At 23.2% G+C, this 22,347-nt stretch overlaps 2 protein-coding genes and 1 long non-coding RNA gene across 5 annotated transcripts; all 3 read left to right on the top strand.

The window, feature by feature from the left end:
* The first annotated feature begins 363 nt into the window (after positions 1-363).
* Positions 364-6,322, top strand: LOC108003056 (protein argonaute-2). Its single transcript, XM_017065143.3, has 15 exons — positions 364-931; positions 1,101-2,242; positions 2,309-2,638; positions 2,795-2,995; positions 3,240-3,366; positions 3,441-3,793; positions 3,872-3,991; positions 4,067-4,340; positions 4,439-4,597; positions 4,676-4,841; positions 4,934-5,024; positions 5,125-5,288; positions 5,364-5,637; positions 5,724-5,908; positions 5,987-6,322. The coding sequence occupies exons 1-15, from the start codon at positions 919-921 to the stop codon at positions 6,075-6,077; spliced, it is 3,690 nt and encodes a 1,229-aa protein (XP_016920632.2). The 5' UTR covers positions 364-918; the 3' UTR covers positions 6,078-6,322.
* A 331-nt stretch (positions 6,323-6,653) lies between these two features.
* LOC108003047 (protein FAM13A) lies at positions 6,654-21,024 on the top strand. Of its 3 annotated transcripts, none has more exons than XM_062080268.1 (13): positions 6,654-7,025; positions 8,388-8,694; positions 9,765-10,594; positions 11,077-11,265; positions 11,373-11,754; positions 11,847-12,090; positions 17,813-17,983; positions 18,074-18,215; positions 18,307-18,537; positions 18,626-18,826; positions 18,905-19,555; positions 19,646-19,893; positions 19,985-21,024. In XM_062080268.1, exons 4-13 carry the CDS (start codon positions 11,125-11,127, stop codon positions 20,196-20,198), a joined length of 2,625 nt encoding a protein of 874 aa, XP_061936252.1. In that variant the 5' UTR covers positions 6,654-7,025; positions 8,388-8,694; positions 9,765-10,594; positions 11,077-11,124; the 3' UTR covers positions 20,199-21,024. The 3 variants fall into 3 exon arrangements, with proteins under 3 accessions (XP_061936252.1, XP_061936254.1, XP_061936253.1); XM_062080270.1 differs by having other exon boundaries at positions 11,053-11,265; XM_062080269.1 differs by having other exon boundaries at positions 6,670-7,025; positions 8,388-8,576.
* LOC133666769 (uncharacterized) lies at positions 12,689-16,833 on the top strand. The gene is made up of 2 exons (XR_009831399.1): positions 12,689-15,577; positions 15,691-16,833. It is a non-coding gene; the product is annotated as an uncharacterized LOC133666769 (long non-coding RNA).
* Positions 21,025-22,347: the final 1,323 nt, after the last annotated feature.

Here is a 22,347-nt window from a genome sequence, read left to right as displayed (position 1 = left end):
AATGGATTAAACATCGCTTTATATTCAATAATATATTCATGATAAATTTTTGTAATTATTTTTCTTAATATTTTAATTAATATTTTATAGTAATGAAATAATATTAACTATAGCAATAATAACAAAATTGAAATTGAACAATTATTAACAACTTAAAAATGAAAAAAGTAAATAAAAAATAAAAATTATTTTATAAATATACAAATATAGAAATAAAATTAAAAATTCTAATTTTTCAAAATTATAATCACAAATATAAATAAAAATTTAAATTTATTAATATCATTTGAAGAATTTTTATAAAATTTAAAATATATTTTTAAAAAATATTCGTAAAATCTTTCACATTTAATTACTTAAATTTAATTTTCTAGGGAATTTTATCAAATAAATATGTATAAAACTTAACAAAAAATAAATATGTATAATAACTTAACAAAATTTTTAACATTAAATGAACTGCATATGCATATTTAAATACAACATTAATGTATAAAATTATTAAAGAAAATTCAATATAAATATATTATCTTTTTTCTAAATGTATCATAATTGAAAAAATATATTTTATTCTTTTTTGAATATAATATTAAATTATATGATTTAGAAGGTTGGTAGAATTTAAAATCAATAGAAATACTATATAACATATAGTAATTAAAAGTGTAATTTCCCCAATTTTGAGGAAAAAATGATAATTAGTGATATTGATACTGATATAGTGATATATAAAGTATAAAGAAACTTAAGACGTAAAAACAGAAATAGTTTTAAGTCTCTTAAGTTTCTTAAAAGTTCGATTGAAACTTATAATAGAAGTTAACGATTATATTTGGGAAATATTATAAAATAATATATTTGAATATTGATAAAAAAACTCAACGATATTTTTGCTGCAAACAAATAAAGCATATAAAAATGGGACGAAAAGGTACTATTATTATAATAGCAATAATATATTTTCTATCTAAATAAAATTTTTATAATTTAATAATTTTATATATTTAATAATTTAATATTTTATTCATGATTAAAAATAATTAAAAAATAATTAATTAATTAATCAAACAATTAAAAATAAATTTACATTTCGTATGTAGGAAAGAAAAAACAAAATGTGCAAAATCACCCACACTCATCTATTTCACCACAACAAAATAGTCCAGACCAACAACAAAATCCAAGTGGCTCACATCAACAATATGTTTCACAACAACAAGGACATAGTCAACAGCAGCAATCGGACATTTCACAGAAACATACATGTCCAAAACAACAATCAGATAGTCCTCAACAACAAGGATGGACATATGATCAACAACAAGAACATAGTTCACCGCAACAATCATATAGTCAAAGGCAACAGTCGAATAGTCCTCAACAACAAACATGGAGACCCACTCAGCAACAACATAGTTCACCACAACAACTACATAGTCAGAGGCAACAATCAAATAGTCCTCAGCAACAAACATGGAGACCTAATCAGCAACAACATAGTTCACCGCAATCATATAGTCAAAGGCAACAGTCGAATAGTCCTCAACAACAAACATGGAGACCCACTCAGCAACAACATAGTTCACCACAACAACTATATAATCAAAGGCAACAGTCAAATAGTCCTCAGCAACAAACATGGAGACCTAATCAGCAACAACATAGTTCACCGCAACAATCAAGGCAACAGTCGATTAGTCCTCAGCAACAAGCATGGAGATATAATCAGCAACAACAACATAGTTCACCGCAACAATTACATAGTCAAAGGCAACAGTCGAATAGTCCTCAACAACAAACATGGAGACCCACTCAGCAACAACATAGTTCACCACAACAACTACATAGTCAAAGGCAACAGTCAAATAGTCCTCAGCAACAAACATGGAGACCTAATCAGCAACAACATAGTTCACCACAACAACCAAGGCAACAGTCGATTAGTCCTCAGCAACAAGCATGGAGATCTAATCAGCAACAACAACATAGTTCACCGCAACAATTACATAGTCAAAGGCAACAATCGAATAGTCCTCAGCAACAAGTATGGAGATCTAATCAACAACAACAATATAGTTCACCACAACAATCATATCAAAAGCAACAGCTCAATATCTCACATCAACAAATAATGTCAGATAGTTATCAAGAACAACAACAACTAAGTGATTCACAACAGCAAGAATTACATAATCTACAACAATCATCTTTTTCACAGCTATCTCATTCAAAACAGTCACAGGTATTTATAGATATATATAATGAAATTTTATAGAGAATTCATTTTTTATTTCTTTTTTTGATTTAGGAAACTGCTGTTGTTTTAAAAAAAATTGATTCATTGACACAAAATATGCATGATATGTATTTGGATCAAATACCAAAACGAACTAATCAAATAAATAAACTAGGTAGAAATATTATGGTGGAAACAAATATGCTTAAACTCATTTTTGCACAAAATTTTCAAACAAATATTATACATTATGATGTAATCATAACACCAGATAAACCAAAATTTTTATTAAGAACTGTTTTTGAAGAATTTAGAAAAAAGCAATGTCCTAAAAGATATCCTGCATTTGATGGCAAAAAAAATGCGTATAGTGCAAAAATTCTTCCTTTTGGTGATAAAAGTGTAAGTCATATATCTATAATTTATTTCAATTATAATACATATTCAAAATTTATATTATTTAAATTTTATTTTTTTTTAAATTAATATACATATATTTATATTTAAAATATTGATTTTTTTATTTTATAATGTTTTAATTATTTTTATATATTATAGAAAGAAGAAGAAATAAACATTTTCGATGTTAATACAGGAAAAGAAAGAAATTTCAAAATATATTTAAATAAAGTTGCATGTCTTGATTTGTCATGGTTAACAAATTTAAAATGTAATTTGATCGATTCTGAAAGGAATCAAAAATGTATACAAGCATTAGATATTATTTTACGTCATGGACCTGCATACCAATATACAGTGGTAATTTATTTCATATTATTCATCATAAAAATAATCAAATAACTAACATAATATAAATAATTTTATTTATTATTATTAAATGATTTATTTATATATATATTATTATACAATATTTATATATATATTATTATATAATATGTATTATAGTTATATTAATTATACACATTAATTGTATATAATATATTGTTTATTGTATAATAAATTCAATATATTTAAATTTTTAAATAATAATATTGATATTTAGGTTGGTAGATCACTTTTTCAACCACCAGAACCAGGAAGGATTGTATCATTATCAAATGGATTGGATTTATGGGTTGGTGTATTTCAATCTGTTGTAATTGGAGCTAAACCATATTTGAATATAGATGGTAATATATTAATATAATTATCATTAATATAATTGTATTATTTCGTATATTATTTAATATTTATTTTACTTTAGTTGCACATAAAGGATTTCCTAAAAGTCAATCAGTTATTGATTTGATGAAAGAACTATGTAATGTACAGGATTTAACTCCAAAAAATATAGAACATAATCTTGTTAATATAAATAAATTTTTAAAGGGATTAAAAATTCAATATGAATTACCTGGACAACCTACTACTAAAAGAATTTATCGTGTAAATAAATTAGTTGAGTCTGCAAGAGAAAATAAATTTCGTTTGGAAGATCAAACTTTATATTCAGTTGAAAAATATTTTTTGCAAATAAAAAAATATACAATAAAATATCCCAATTTGCCATGTCTTTGGGTAGGATCTCGGAAAAATTCCATTTATTTACCTGCTGAAGTAAATATCAATAAAAAATATGTACTAAAGTTATAATATTAATAACATTAATAATATTTTAACTTTATTTTTATACAGTTATGCACAATAATTGCTGGACAAGTCATAAACAAAGATATGAATAAAATTCAAACTTCTAAGATGATTCGTGAAACAGCAACTAATACACAAAAACGTAAAGAAAAAATTATGAATGGTGTAAGAGTTTTTAATATTTAAATATTTAAATAAAATTAATTTCCTATTATTAATAAAATATTAATTTATTTACAGTTTGCTAAGATGAATTTAAATCAGCAGCCAACTTTAATGAATGAATTTCATTTTTCTGTAAATGCAGAATTTGAAAAAGTACCAGCAAGAGTTCTAAAGGCTCCAAAATTACAGTATAAAGAAAAAGAAGTTACTGTATCTAAGGGAACATGGAAAGCAGATAAATTTTTTAGTCCTTGTGTTTTACCAAAGAATTCATGGACTATTTTAAACTTAGATAAATTCGTGCATACTCATGATTTATATAATTTACATGATAAACTATTGCATGGTGGTTAATATCAAAGAAAGAAATTTCTCAAAATTTCTCAAAACATTTAAAATATTCTTTTACAATAATATAATATCTTAATTATTATGTTATCATTTTAGGTAAATTCTTAAACATGGAAATTGAAGAAGCACAAACTCCATTTACAAATTTAACTATTCAAACAAATATTAATAATATTATCGAATATTTTAAAGGTAAAAAGAAACAAAATATACTACTTGTAGTAGTGATACTTCCAAATTTAGAGAATGCATATAGTAAGTAAAATATTGATTTACATATAAAAGAAAATGTTTAATAAAATATTTTATTTATTTATTTTTTATTTTTTTAAGGTATTGTAAAGCAAATTTCTGAACTTCAAATAGATGAAGGTATCGTAACTCAATGTATAAAAAATCAAACTTTAAAAAAATTAAGTGACTCAACAATTGGGAATATTCTGTTAAAAATTAATTCAAAGCTTAATGGTATTAATCATATTATTACTCCTACTAATCGGTAATAATATTTTATATTCTTTGTAATATGTAATATGTATTTTATATATATATACACACACACACACACACACATATGTAATATGTTTTTAGTCCAAATTGTTTACATAAGCCATGTATGATAATTGGTGCAGACGTGACTCATCCATCACCTGATGCTGTAAACATACCCTCAATTGCAGCTGTAAGATTTTTCTAGTTTTAACCATACATAAATATAATGATTATATGATAATAAAATTTTTATAAATGAATATGATAATCAATGTTTTATTATATTATAGGTAGCAGCAAGTCATGATCCAAATGCTTTTAAATATAATGTTGAAATAAGACTTCAATCACCAAGAGAAGAAATAATTCAAGATTTGGAAGAAATTATGATCATTCAGTTGAAATACTTTTATACAACAACGAGGCAAAAACCTCAGAAAATAATTTTTTATCGGTAAATAATAAATTCAAATATTAAATAAAATATTTAAAACTTCAATTATATAAGTATTTGTTTTTGCATATATAGAGACGGAGTAAGCGAAGGAGAACTTACAAAAATAATGCATAAAGAATTATCTGCAATAAAAAAAGCTATTGCGCGCTTAGAAAAATCTGATGAATTAAAAATCCCAATCACATTTCTTGTAGTTCAAAAACGACATCATGTACGCTTTTTTCCAACTGATGTAAAGAATTCTGATGATAAAAATTTTAATGTACAGGCAGGGACTATTGTTGATACTGAAATTACACATCCAACTCATATATATTTTTATCTTGTATCTCATACTAGTATACAAGTAAGTTAATATTCAATTAAAAATAGTTATAATCATTACATTTATAATATAAAATAAGTATTTGCATTAATACAAAATGTTTATAGGGTACTGCTAGGCCTACAAAATATAGATGTATATGCAATGAAAATCAAATGCCTGAAAATGAAATTGAAGAACTTACATATTATCTTTGTCATATGTTTGCACGTTGTACAAGATCTGTCAGTTATCCTGCACCTACATATTATGCTCATTTAGCTGCTTTTAGAGCAAGAGCATTAATACACAAGTAAGTTTATATGCATATTATATTTTATTATATTTACATATTTGTCATTGTATAATTATGATTTTTATGTGTGTATAGTATTCCGTTGAATATAGATAATCTGCAAGAGGAGCAGCGGAAAAAAATGACTTTAAGAATAAATAAAAGTTCACCTATGTTTTTTGTATAAAATAAATATATTATTTTAATATCTAATTAGTATCTAATATATTTTTAAATTTTTTGATCGCTATTTTATAACAATAATATATAATATTTTTTTTCAAACATAACAAAATATTTTTATAATGAATATTATTTTATAATGTTTAATTACAATAATTGTTGTTACTAATACAATATTTATAATAATTGTTGTTACTAATGTTAATGATATATTTTATTTTAAATAAATTATTTTATTATACTTTACAATAGGAATCAATCCTTGATTCTCCTTCAATATTCTCTAATATTGTATCAATATTCTGTAATATTAATCTATTTTATTTATGTAAAAATATATTTTCTTCTGTAAATAATATATAAATATAAACTTATTTACAAATAATAATAAATCAAAACTTAAAAATCGAATATATTCAATAATTCAAACGTTTCTTATGTTCTCTATTTTATATAAAATGTTATATAATTAATTCTTTTATAGTTATTTTATTTATTAATTTGAATCTAATGCATAAAACTTTATATGTAATGTTAAACGAATATATTTTCTCATAAATCGTAATAATCAATTTAAATATAAGAGCAACTAATATGGCGTATGATAGTGTTTTATATCATTGTCGTGAGCACAAATCTGTTTAAATAATCTAATTATACGTTTTGAACTACACTTTAAATATATTATTTTAAATTTATTTTATTATGAAGGTTAGAATAAATATTTCACTTATTTCTATATTCATATGTGTTTATTTGATAACATAAACATAAATTTTATTGATTGGAGAATGATTAATTTTCTATTCATATTTGTAAAATTTCAAATAATACATTAATTTTTGGTAATGAAATTTAAGTTTATTGCGATTCATAAGATGTGTTATAAATTTAAAAAAAAATATGGAAATTATTGTACGTGTAAAACAAAGAATATGTGCATCATAGAAGGGTATGTTCTTTTTTATTTATTTGAAATATTTATATTCAGATATTATGTATACATATGTTTTTATATTTTATATACATGTAGATTTTTTTTAATTTTTTAATTTTTTAGTTTTTCATATATTTCATATATTTTTAATTTGTCATTAAATATTTGTACATTTAATATTAAAAATATATATAAATATTTTATTTATCACTATTTTATTTATCAATTATTAAAAAATAATTCTTAAAGAATAATTATATATATATTGAATATTAAATAAAATAATTAATGTAAACACAAAATTATATTATTTTTTTCTATTGTAATATTGTAAATATATAAAAATATAATAAAAGAAGAATCTATAAGAATCATAAATGTGTAATGATATATGAACATATATATAACTGAAAAGATTTTATTGTACATGTTTCTATTCCTGTTGATATAATAGAAATTGATTGAAATATATTACTTTATGCATATTTTATAGCATATTTAATAACAATTATTTACTTAATGTATATAAAACTTAAAAATTTTTAGACATACAATAAATATAAATTAGATATAATAAATATACATATAGTATAAGATATATATATCTTATATATTTGGTATAAGATAAATATATATAAATAAGAAGTACATACTTAAAATAAATTTCATATATTCAATTGTTTCTTTCAGAATTTTATTAAAATAAAATATAGAAAGAAATCGATTAAGAACAAATACAATAATATATTTTTATTTTATAATATTTTATAAAAAATCAAATTAATAATATTCATTGAAAAAAAAATATTTATGAGAATAAATATATAAATATGTAAAATTTAAAAAATTTTAAAAAATTTATAAATTTTGAAATTTACAATTCTTTTTATAGAATTTCATGATATAAATGAATATTTGAAAATGCATAAAACAAATTACAATTGTTTATTATACATAATAATTAAAAAATTTCTGAAATTAACATATATTACATTAATGTACGCTTACGTATATTATTTTACATATTATCTATATATGAAGTAAAATTTATTATTTAAGAACTTTATATAAAATGATTAAATTGGTTAATTATTTATGAATTGCTTTGCTTTTGTTTCATTTTAATTTTATACCATTTATTTTTTCATAGTTTCTCATTTTTGTTCATATTTTTCTTCGTCTATATCGTTTTGTTATCTTTTATTTCTTTCTGTTTTGTTTCTTTCGTTTATCCTTTGCTTTCTTTCTTCTTTCTTCCTCTCTTTCTTTTCTTTTTTTTTTCTTTCTTTCTTTCTAAGTGAGTAAGTATACATATGTATACTTCCTTCATTATTCTCTTCTTTTTTCTATGTACATTTTTGTCTTTGTCTAAGGTAGGTCTCTGTTTTCGCGGATGCTTCACGTGACCAGAACGGTCTATTGATTCTTGGAGGTAGTGCATGCGCCCTCGTCCTCGCGATATCTGCTGCTAAGGGGGTATGTGATACACTGGAAACGCTACTCGAATTCCGTTCGCCAACAGAAGAGACGTGAAAGGGGGCTATCATCGAATATAGACGCCAAGAGGTGAACAAGGGATAGGACAGAAAAGGGGAGCTATACGATCGTGAAAACTCAGTAACACTTTGTGGGGCGCTTGTGCATGATTTGCTTTGATCGTTATGGTTATCGTAGTTTTTATGAGGTATATTTTATTCTTTCTCTTTATTCATTCGATTTATCTTTTTTCCTTAGAAATTACCAATTTTAATTATAAATTATTTTTTTTATAATTCTCAATTTTTTGTGATTATCTAGGAAAAATCTTCAAAAAGATCAATATTACTATTTATTAATTAAAAATATTTACAGTGAAATAATTATTTGTTTTTTTTTTAATATAGAGAATTTTTAACAAAGCATTAATCATAATAATTGATACATTAATATTTCATGTGTATATATTACTAATATAAAAGAATCAATTGATGAATTATATAAAAATCGAAGTTTTTCTAAAATAAATGTGTGAATATATATTCAGATTTATTATAATTTTATAATTATTATTGATCCTATTTCTCTGGAATGTCTACTATAAAAGTAAACAATGTTTTTATGACACTTCATATATTCTTTTTACGAATAATATTTTACGATAAATTTATTTGATAAAATTTTTTTCTCCTTCTATTATTCTCATACAACGTTCCATGGTATTCATGCGAAATATCGATTGTATGATTAATGCTTTATAAGTTAGTCCAGTTACGACATTGAATTAACTAATAAATTTTTATTTTGTATAATTATATAATTAGATATTAAAAGTTTATATTTTTTTTATAATTTTATAATTATCAAAAAATTTCATTTGTTAATGAATTAAAATTTTTTATATGAATATTTATGTAAACAATTTATTCAAATTTATTCAAAAGAAAGAAAGAAAAAATTTTAGAAATAATCATATTTGTATTTTTTTAATAATAAAAATAATTAATATTTAAATTAAAACATTTTAAGAGTTTTCAAATTGCCAAATTTTATAATTTTATTTGAAGAAAATTATTAATTATCAATTAATAATTATTAATTATTGAATTTTATAATTTTATAATTTAATTCGATATAATTTGATTTAATTTAAAATTTAAAGAAAATTTCTAATCTCTATTTCTAATCATTTCTGTTTTGTTGAATATTAAAAAAAAATATAAAAAATCGGATGTGAAACAATAAATAAAATGATTAAATTATTTATATTAATTTCAGGAAGTTGCAGTAACACCTTAAGAAGACATGTGGATCATGCTAGGACAAGGAGCGAAGTGGTGACCTAAAACTCATCTTTGGTTCTGACCCTCGATGCTTACGCTACGGCTGGTGTCGACTCATTTCCTAAAACAGCCATAGGCAGTGCCCTTCGCCTTAGAGAAAGGGCTCGATGCGATGTGCCGTGATAGGGACATGAACCCAAAACTAGTCGAATTAAGCGATCTCTTTTTAACGTCGTATTGGTTATTAACGTCGCTTTAAAATTGCTCGAAAGTTCCGTGCGTGTGTCGACGAAAGACTTTTCTTCGCCGGTCCCTTTCTCCTTCGAAAATTCTATATTCACCCGTCCTTCTAATTTTCCTAATCCACTTATATCCTTATATAGTTCCTTATTCCTTGTTTAAATCATTCGCGTAAGACTAAAGATTTGTGATTCGTTAATCACAAACATTAACATCAAGGTCAACGCCTATATCAACGACAACATCGAAAAACCAAAATTCTCAAACAGAAAACATACATATAAAATAAATTCAACGAAAGAAATTCTTTATTTCAAAATTAAGCGAAAAGGTGATATATAAGGGAAACGATCAATATAAAAGAAAGTATTATTAAATAAAATACTTGCTTTTTCACTATTTATCTTTTTTGCACTCAAGAAAGACACATAAAACAATTTCGAAGATACTTTTCTATCAGGTATATCTTATTCACTGGAAAATCAACTGTGAAGAAGAATAAATAGTCAGAAAGTGTAACTCGAAGTAATATCCAGGCTGAACTCCATTTATTTCAACCTGTGGAAGGTCGCGAGGGAGTGCATTGTGAGTTTCCCATTCTAATGATTTCTATGGCTAACTTTGGTAAATGTTTAACGACGAATAATGCGTCATTGATATTAATCGATACACGACCTCGGCTAGAACGATAGTTACATTCTACTGTATGTATATTAAAGAAATGTATTGCATAAAAAGTTTATCAATCAAGCTACTGAGAGATTAAGTATCGCGGCACCCATTGTTCGATTGGTATTGAATTCTTATCGACAGAAACGTAGCGTCTTCTATTAGATTTATTTTGGAACGTATTGTTGAAGTAGACAGTAAAAGATTTAAAAATTATATTACTGATAATTTAACAACGTTAAAATATATTTCATTTGTTTATTACTTATATATATATTATATATATATTATATATACAATTATATGTATTATATATATAAAATATAATTATATAATATATATATATATATATACTTCAATAATAGTAAAAGAAGATTGGATTTTATTAATTTGATTAGTGTGGCGGCGGCGGCGGCGGCGGCGGTTCGCGGTGTAGACAAAGTGGGATGAGACGTCCTCAGCAAGATCATCACCATCTTCACAACAACCACCACCATCATCATCATTATTACCATCATCATCATCACCATCATCATCATCATGGACCTTCAACTAGCCCTCCACGATCTCGACAAGTTCACGACAAGGTAATTTTCCTTATGTACGTTTCATATTTTTCAAATGTTAATTAATCTGTGATATTATAAAAATTTTAAACGTTAATAATGATATATAATATTTAATCATTTGCAAGGATGAATCTCGTTTGGCAAAAGTGAAACGCGTTCTGGCAGTATCATTATTGGGACGTAACGGAGGATCTTCGAGGATTTTTGGTACTCGACTAGATTCGATTGAGCCATATCTTGATACAGGTGTACCTTTTGTGGTACATCGATTGTGTAATTATATCGAAACTCATGGCTTTCAAAGTGCCGCCGTATTTCGTCTCTCCGGTGGAAGTCCAAGATTGGCAGAAAGATTGAGGGCTACTTTTGAAAGAAGAGGAGATGCTGATTTAGAAGCAGCAGCCTGTCCTTTGACTGCAGCAACGCTTCTTCGGCAATACCTAAAAGAATTGCCACAACCTGTCGTACCATCAACTTTTGTAGCTAGATTATTGACCATTCATGCTCGTAAGCACTTATCAATTTTTATTATAATTATTTCTTCTTTTTTCATATAAAATTTTAATTTGTAAGACAAAATATGTTGAATTTATTTATAGAGAATTATACTAACGATCATGACTGTTGGATTAATTTAACGAAAGAACTTCTATCAACTCTACCATCTTCCCATTATCGTTTGCTTGGTTATTTGGCTCTTTATCTAAGCAAATATGAAGCTAAACATGGACGTAGCGCTGGTGTTTGCGGTGTATTCGCCCCTGTGATTCTACCTCATGTTCCACCTGCTACCACGCTTCTTCGTGATATCTTAGCTGAAGCATCTACACTTTTTCCAGACTGGTAAGTTGTATAAATATAACTTGTATTTTTTTCTTTTCTTTTTATTAAAAGATATGTATATATAAATTATTTAAATATTTATAATAGTTATATTTTTAATTAATTCTAATTAATAAAGAGAAAAAAAAATATAAATTCAAAATATACTTCATTATAAAAAATGCAATTATGAAATAATTATAAAATATGTTTATAATTTTTAACATTATCATTTCATTATATTATATTTGTTTTAAATTACAATATTAATTAATACATATTAAAAGTTCTAATTTAAGTTTATGCATCATTCGATTTTCTACGATTCCATTTAAAGAGAGACGATTACGATTACGATATTATTATTTGTTGTGGTCGTAATTTAAAAAAAAATGCAATAAAATAGCTTTAAATTTTTAATGCTTTGTGAATTTATTTTAATTATATTAAACACATGTAAGAGATTTTATGAGTTAACAATTTCTTTAATATTATATAATATTATTTTTTAATATTTAATATTTTTTTAATATTTCTTTAATATTATATTTTAAATTTAAAATAGATATTTATATGTATTATTTAATTTAATTTATTTGTTTTCTATTTAGAATACACATTAGTTTTCGACCTTAAAATTATTTTATACTGTTAAATCTTTTTTTTTTTTCTTAAAATCTTTTAAATCTCAATTAATATTTATTGATATCTCAATTATTTTATATTTATTTTTCGATTAACATTTTATATAATATATGTGTTTATGCATATCACAAACAGTTTTAGAAATTTATTTTAATTTCAATTTTAATGAAAAACAAGAAAAAAAAGAAGAAATTATTTTTATTTTAGACTTAAATGCTTTATTATTTATATTAAATTTATATAATTACTATAAAAATTTATAAATTCTTTTTTATATGTATCAAGAAATCTTAATGTATTCTAAAAATGCTGTTTTAATACATTGTATATTATTTCACTGCAAACTTTACCTTGATATTTTAGCTGAAATTATTTTAACTTTACCAATAAAGTGCGCAGTTTCTCGATTTAGCTTGATGATGAGAAAGCATTCAATTTTATGATTTGATATTTAACTAATAATAAATTTTTCAGCAAATTAAAAAATATAAGAACAAACTTACTTTTATGTTAATTAAAAATATTTGAACATTTATAAAAAATTTGATATAAATACTTTTTTTTTTTGAACAGTCATTGAGTCACATGAATTACATAATAGCAGTAGATTATTAATAGTTTTTGTGCTGGTTTCTTGACAAATTACAAAGCATGCCTTGTTTTAAATTGTATAAGAATAGATTATAAAAAAATGTATCAGCTACTATCTTTAATTTATTTATTAATTTATTCCATATTTTAAGTCCACTATAAAAAGATCAAGTTTTTTCTGCCATTGATTTCTTATGTTTGCATTTATTTTATCAAATACTATAAAATTCATTTAAAATTTGCAAACTTTTCATTTATTTTCATTTGTATTTCGTTTATCAGAAATTAGTCAATTTCAATTGTATACAAAAAATTTTTAAATTTAATTTATTCAAAAATGAAGTTTTAAAAAAATACTTTTAATTTTATTTTTTATACATAGAATTATTTTTCGCTTGTATTATTCCTCTTGAGATATTTTATATTTATATTTTTGCTTATTGATTTATAAAAAATTGAAATATAGAAAAATTCGTAATATATATATGTTTATGAAATACTACGAATGTTTATAATTTAGTTTATTTTATGCAATATTTGTCACTAAGACAATTGAATCAATTTTGTTTGAATAATACCAATTATAAGAAAAGTATTTTATAATATCAATATATTTATTATATATTTTGCAATATATTTTGTAATATATTTTGTAATATAATGACCCATGATAACAATACGAAAATTTTAACAAGTTTTTATTGATCATAAATGTAAAAACATACAATATAAGAAAGAAAAGAGAGTTTATTTAATAAATTCAATTTTAACGAAAAATATCTAAAAGAGAATAGTCTAAAAATTGAGATCTCTTTTTGTCATTTAATTACATATTTTTTAATTAATTTTATAATGACATAATATAATATTTAAATAAACAAACAACAAACATAAAAATGTAATTAAAAGGACCGATAAAAATTACTTAATAAAATTACTTAAAAATAGTTTTTTTATTAGAGGAAAATTTTTTCTGACAATTGAAGGTTTTGCAAAGAGTGTATATACATATATGTATATAATTAAAATTCTTTCAAGGCTGTTACAAATCGAGCATGATCGTCACAAATGTTCATAGTTAAAATATGTCTGTATCCTATTACCGGTGATTTTACGATGTAGCTCTGCGCTAAATGTACATTGGCGACCAAAAATAACGATTCGTTGACGTCAAGAGTCAGGATACCAAACATGCGATGCTAAGGTATTCAAGTTATATTTGCCATAGATCGTGATTTCATAAAATTTTATATTATAATAATGATTTTAATTTTATTTTATTTTATTTTATTTTAATAAATGCGGATTTATATTTTATCGAATGGAAAAAATAATTATACTAATTAAATTAATAGAATTATCATTGAGACTAGCGTTAGATTAACATGAAGGTTATCATTAGAGATACCATTAGAATCAAGTATCAAGTTATTATTATTATTATAAGAATTTCAAAATCTTGAGAATTTTGTATAAGTCAAAAATTAAACTTTAGCAAGTATTTTATTTAAATTGCCAAATAAAAAGCAATTTAAATTAAGAATCATTAAATTGACAAAAAAAGATCATATGTAATTTAACAAGCTAGCAAGAGTATCGTGTGAAATCATGTATAATCGATACTAATCGAATATGAGTATGAGAATATGGGAAGTTTCGATATTATCGATTCGAGGTTGTCACGTATATTATATGTCATGGTTGATAGACACTATATACAGACTCAGAAACTCGTCACACGCAGACAAATTATACACTATAAGATCAGTTAGCTTGTAGTAACAGAATATAGAGGAGAGTCGATCGTCATACGTCGCAGTCGCAATCTGATTTCTGATTCGTGCAGATTAATTGGAAGTTCTACTTAATTAATCTATATTATTAAATCGAAAGCTATAAGATATATGAATATAAAAATTTGTTTTTATTTTCATTAACTTCTCTCTTGAAAATTAATATCGTGTTCAAATTCCTAAACACGATTTCAATCCAAATTAGCAAACTTTTTTTTAATTAGTTATGCGGGAAATAAGTATTGTTTATTCATTATAAACGGCAACAGTTCTTTGGAATTTTCAAATAAAAAGTGTGCGTGTTCTTTACGTACAAATCGACTGAGGACGCTCTCTCATCTAGTTCCACAAGCAGGCAACCATAAATGTTCCATCGAATCATCGAGAGACTTGCGTTCGTGCCGGTGGTCCGCTATTGGAAAAGAAAGTTAGTGTTCGTGATTACATGAGCAATTGCTACAGCAAAAGGGATATGTACAGTAAGTTTATTACATACTTTTCCTTAATGACACGCAATTGAAGGATGGATTTTTCTATTTGATATTGTGAGTGTGTTAAAAATACAAATGCAATTATCATTCATAAATTTCAGGCATTAAAAAAATATTCAAGTTAAAAAATTGGTCCCTTTAACATGACAAACTGAATCCAAAACAATATTAACGCAAAAGATAATTCGAAAGAAGAAGATTAAAAATAGAAATACAATGAATTATATAATATCAATGCAATACAAAATCTTGATGTTTATTATAAAATTTACTAAAAAAAACATCTACAAAAATTAGTTTATTCTTAATCTTTATTTTTATAATAAATATATATTATAAAGTACATATATTCTTTCTAAAGTTAGAAATATTTCATATATTTTTCATTAAATAATAATTTAATTACGCAATTGGAAGTTTTAACATAATTCATTTATCGATAAATTATTGCGATATGACATATATATATATATATATATATATATATATGTATGTATAATTATCTCAATTTTAAATTAATGATTAAAAATAATTTAACTTGTGTTAAAAAAAGTATTAATTTATTATTAAAAATGTTTTTTTTCTTTTATTGTTTTAACTATCAATTTATTGTTTTTTTATTTATTTTTATCTTTTTACAATGATAGAATATACTATGTAAAAAAATTATATTGATTATAAAACTCAATTTTACTTTTTTATACTTCACGAAAATATCATCTATCTTTAAATAAATAATGTTAAACAAAGAATTCATCCTGAAAACATGATAAATATAAATAATGTAAATATAATAAGATAAATATAATAATGTAATTTATTTCTTATTGCAAGATATATTTTATATAATTAATAATTGATCGATTATGATTTGGTTATTTTCTTTTTTATGATTACAATATTTTATTATTATTTCTTTATAAAGAAATAAAATAGTTGAAATTAGTTAAAATATAATATGTTGCATCTTATCGATATGAAAATTTATTACCATTATTTTATCCTACAATTTTTTTCGTCATTATTCCCTATAATTTTTTCGATTTTTGTGACAAATATGTTGTGTTTTTCTTTTTCTTATATTTTTTTTTAATCATTTTTCTTCAAAATTTAATTCGATTGCTATTTTATAATTTTATAGATAATTTGTAATATTTAACACATTTGATATTCAGTTAGTGACATTTTATATATAATTAATTACATGTATACGTAAAAAGCAATAAATATTAATTACTTTCGAATAATATAGTACTATATAATCTCTTATATTCTATTTCATTATTCAAAAAAACTAATAATATTTTCAGTTGCTTTTATGAATTTTGAGTAATTCTCATCATAATTTCTAACCATTGTGCTAGTTTTTAATAATAGAAATTGGGCTAAAAAATAGTTGAAAAAAATTAAATAAAAAAGTTGAAAGAAAATAAAATTCAAGTATATGTAAATTTGTTCCAATAAATATTTGCAGGAAAATCATAGAATCATATATTTTAATATCAATATTCATATTAAAAACAAATTATTATATATATATATATATATAAATACATATGTATTTTCAATCCTTATATGTTCAAAACTATATTCTTAAAAAAAATATATATATGTAAATATTATATTATTCCAATAGATTATTCAATATAGAATTATTTTTTTATATTGTAATTATTTATATTGTAATTGTAATTTTTTTACTATTATATTACTATTACTATTCTACTGCTACTATTATTTCTGTTGCTATTATTGGCATTTAAAATATATTTTATGATATTATTATATAAACTTTTAAATTAATCCTTTTATTTAAATTCTGATTTATACTACTACAATCTAACAAAGAATATCATATTATATAAAATCATACAAAAATAAGACTTTATAATAATAAAAATAATAATAAGATAATAATAAGAAATAAAAATCAGTTTAAAAAACTAAAAACATTATTTTTTGTTTTAATAATGAAAATATTTATTAGAATCATTACATATATAATTTAATTATTTATATATTTGATAAATTAGATATTAATTTCTCTTTGTTATTATTTTTTATTTTTGTTAAAGCAAAAATTATATTTAAAAATTTTATGTTAAGGCTAGGAATTTTCATAATTCTCTATTCTTATATTAATTAATAATATTTTTGTAAAAAATAATTAAAAATGATATTATTAATAGAAATTTTTAAGTGCACTGTTTACTGATCTTTCAGCATCCGTGATAATGTGGTGAACGGTGTGATCCCTGCAACTGATTGTAAAATTTGCAAAGATTCAAAAGACGAATCAAAAGATTTTGAAGGTGCATCATTACTTTGCGCGCTGAAACCGCGCAAACGTAAAGAACGTCACGAATCGTGTTGTCAAGAACGAAAATTGATAAGGTACAATGAAATAATTTTTCATTCAAGAAATTAGATATTAAATTTAATGAATTCTTTTATTTTTTTCTCTTTTGAATTGAACTTTTTTAGAAGCAGTAGTGAGGAGCGTGTTCTTGAAAGTCCTGCTGAAACTACAGACACAATTAGACGCGTGAGCAGTCACGAAGATTTTAATAGCGAAAAACATTTACATATTTTATCTCAACTTGGACAAGACATGGGTCATGGTGTGGTAAGTTTTCTTAATAAATATATTAATATTTACAATATATTATGTATAAATTCAAATTGTATTTCACGAATACAAGTTATTTTATTTATAGAGATGCGGAAGTCTTCCTTTGCACGAAAGGACAAATGTTTCACCTATATCCAAGAAAACTCCACCAACTTCTTCACCTTGTGAAACAGTTTTAGAAACAGAAAAATTTGAATGTGATGCTGAAAAAATAAGAAGTAGCGAACGTTTTAGTCGAAGTATTACTCCAAGAGGACGAAGACAACCTCGAAGAAGAAGAGTGCATAAGATTGTGGATACAGAAAATTCTAGTAAGGTAAAATTTGCATTTATTTTGAATTGTACAAAAAAAAAAAGAACATACACATCTTCATTATAAATTAAAATTAAAATATTTTTATTAGGAAAACGAAGAAGAAGCTGATAATATTTATAACTTATCATCAAATTCTAATAGTTGTAATGGATCTCCAGCACAAAGTTTTTTGGAAATGTTAAGCAGCGGACCGAGTCGATCACCATCTCCTGCTCGTCCGCCAACAGTTAGTCATGAAGATTTAAACAATCCCAGTTTAACGAACTGGACTTTTCAACGACAAGAAAATGTAAACGACAGTAGAGTATTAGTCTTTATTATTATTTATTTTTAATAATAATATTACGTATTAATCACATATTTATAGGATGAAGCTGTTGATGCTAGAGTAGAAGCTATGCTTTCTCCACGAAATTCGTTATTATTACCTAGACGTTTTTATTCTGAAAATGAAATGCAACCTAGTGCTCCAAATATTGCAGAACTTGGATTAAAAAATTTGACTAAATATATAAATGGTTTGAAAAAAAAAATAAAGAAATATGAAGACGAATTTGAAGAAAATTTTGGTTATCGTCCAAGTCATTCTGATAAAATGAGTAACAGAGATATAAAACGATTATGTACAGAATTAAGTAAATTGCGAAAAGAGCATAAGTTATTAAAAGAAGATCCGATTAGTGCATTATTAGCTAATGAAAATAAAACAAAAATAGCTAATGATAGTCCAACAAACAACAATAATAGTCAAGAAAAATCTAGAGCAATATCAATGGAAGAAATGATAAAAGAAATAGAAAAGAAACTAAATGAAAAGAGAATAAAGTATAATAGACCCGAAAATATGGAAGAATTAACTTATGAACAATTAATAGATGAAAAAACTGCTGTTCAAAAAGCTTTGCTTCATATTGAAAATACTTTTGGAAGACCAGTTTCTAAAGAAGATAGAGCTATTGTACGACCTTTATATGATAAATATAGAACTTTAAAAAGACTACTTATTAGAGCAGGCGTGGTAAGTAATATTTTGAATAAATTTTATAAACTTAATAATAATAAAATTCTGTATAGAAGTATAAATTATTTTTAAATATATCTCTTACAGAACAAAAATAAAGATAGTATTTCAGAATTAGCTACTATTTTGGAACACGAAGCAATGGATTTTACATCATCCAATTTACCTAATAATTCATCTGATACAGAAAGAAGAGCTAGTGAACCTGATATGTCACATAGAGGTATTTTGGATTGTATAGATTCGATAGATCAATTACCAACTGATAGTGATAGTCAGCACAGCAGTAGTGAAGGAAGTCGTAGTAACAATGAAAGTCTTCATGCATTACCACAGTGAGTTTCTAATATATAATTTATTAAAATCAATTTCGTAAAAATAATCAAATTAACCAATTATACTATTATACAATTTTATCTGTCTCAGAGAAGAATTATTAGTTCAACAAAAATTAACTAGAGAAGAGAAGAAACGTTTACGACGAGCTTTAAAAGAATTAGAAGCACAGTTTGAAGCTCGTACTGGTCGTAGAATGCAAAGAGAAGATCGTGGTCCGCAAGTTACAACTGTTTACGAATCATATAAACAAGCAAAAGCAAAACTTCGACTAATTGATGCTCTTATAGCTAAAAATGCTTGATGCAGTATCTAATGGATGCCTTGAAATTACATCCAAAGAAGTTTGACATTCAAAATATATGTGCAGTGATTATTATACAATTGAAATCTAATATGACATACAGTTATAAATATAACGCTATTGTATAATAGAAATGTTAAGAAAAAACATTTAAGAAAAACTAAAATTATTAAAGCAAGGCAGATGATTTAAACTTAATAGAAATCAAAATATTTTATAAAAAAAGAATGGAAATTTGTCTTTGATTATAATACTTTGATTTTATATGTATGATTCTAATTAGTCAACAATCTGTTTTAAAGAACATTAAACTAGTATAGAACATATTCTAAGCTACAAAAAATGTATGATTAATATAAATATTGCAACTGAATTAATTGCAACTGAATTTATTTCATTGACAAATTAATTTCTTTGTAACTTTGATAAAAATAATTACTGCGTGTAATATATTTGTAACGAAATATTTTGAATAACAAAAAATTTCGTTATTATAATTATATATATTATTTTAATAAGACTTTTCTTATATTGGTAACTCATTGACATATTACGAAGTGATATCATACGATAATAAGTAATAAGATAATTAGTATCAAGTTAGTAATTTGAAATTTAAACATTAATAGTTAGAAAAAACAGTGGCGTTATAAACAATCTGTCGATTTGCACTCGCAATTTCCTTCAAATACTCGTCAAATTCATTAAAATAAGGAAATGCTTATTGCTTATGGTTATTGTAAACTCTGCCTATTATATAAATAAGAACATCACATAACAAGATATTAAAAAAAAAAAAAAAAATAGAAAAAATAGAAAAAGAAAAGCCACTGATTCCATTTAAAGTTTTGTATATATTTCTATCAATGTTATTTAAAAATTCGTCACTTTTTAATAGAAATTTAAAGAGTTTATATCCTTTTTTTAAATTATTTGCATATATATGTTATGATAAAATTGCATTGTTCTTTTAAGATCATTTTTTTATGTTTCATTAAATGGAATAAGAGAACAAGAAGACAAAAGAAATGTTATTTAAAAAGTTATTATATGTTTATATCTTGCTAAAAATCAATATATAAAATACAAAAATGATATAAAAAAAATGTTAAAAATGGAAAATGGTAAAATATGAAAATAATCATTCATGATTGAATGAAATGTAACAAGCATATTCTATATTAATCTCCTTTCTTTAATCATTACATATTTGCATCTTTTAATTTATTTTAATAATTATTGATATTATTTATATTTTTAAATTGCTATTATTAAATTTATATCTCTTTATATTTCATATTATTTTTTTTAAATTAATATATCAATTGGATAAATATAGAAAGAAAAGAAACAAATATGTAAGTTATATATTATTTAAATTAAAATTAATGTTTATTTTATTGTTCAAAGATCTTTATCAAATTGAACGTTAAGAGTAAACAGATCTGTGGGGTTATTTGTAATGTAAGTACCTTGTAAGAAATATCACATGTTATAATTGTAGAGTACTATAAACTGTTACAGTCTTATAGCTGTATTAAACATATTTACTAAAACCTCGTTAATTTTTCCGTTTTATATTTGTATAAGTGAAATTTTAAGGCAATTATTTTGAAATAATGCAAAATATAATATGTAAACAATAGCCTTAAAATTCAACTTGATAAGGCGTCTTAAATGAAGGTGCTATATTTTCAGTTTAAATCATAAATAAAAGAAATAATTTTGCAAATCTCTATCAAATCTATGGAAGTGCGCCAAAGGGGTTCGCATTTTTTTTTATTATAATTTTACAAAAATAAGCTACAGAGCTTAATTGTATTAAATATGTATTAAAAATTTTAAAAAATAATATGTAGGAAATCATATATATATATATATATATATATATATATATATATATATATATACACATATTTATTTATATATATATATATATATGTATGTATGTATGTATATATATATACATATATATATGCGATTTAAAATTTTAATCTAAACTAATATTGATTATTGTTCAAATTTTTAAAACGATTATAAAAAAATTTCTAAAATATTATATTCGTAGTTTCAATTGGTTCCTTTCAATATATTATAATTCATTTATAGTTTATCATGAAAAAATTGTGGCGGCCCCAATTCTTAGCGC

The sequence above is a fragment of the Apis cerana genome, linkage group LG10 (assembly GCF_029169275.1).
Source record: "Apis cerana isolate GH-2021 linkage group LG10, AcerK_1.0, whole genome shotgun sequence".
NCBI classification, from domain to species: Eukaryota; Metazoa; Arthropoda; class Insecta; order Hymenoptera; family Apidae; genus Apis; species Apis cerana.
Note: the sequence above shows the minus strand (reverse complement) of the source record. Positions and strands in the feature narration are given on the sequence as shown.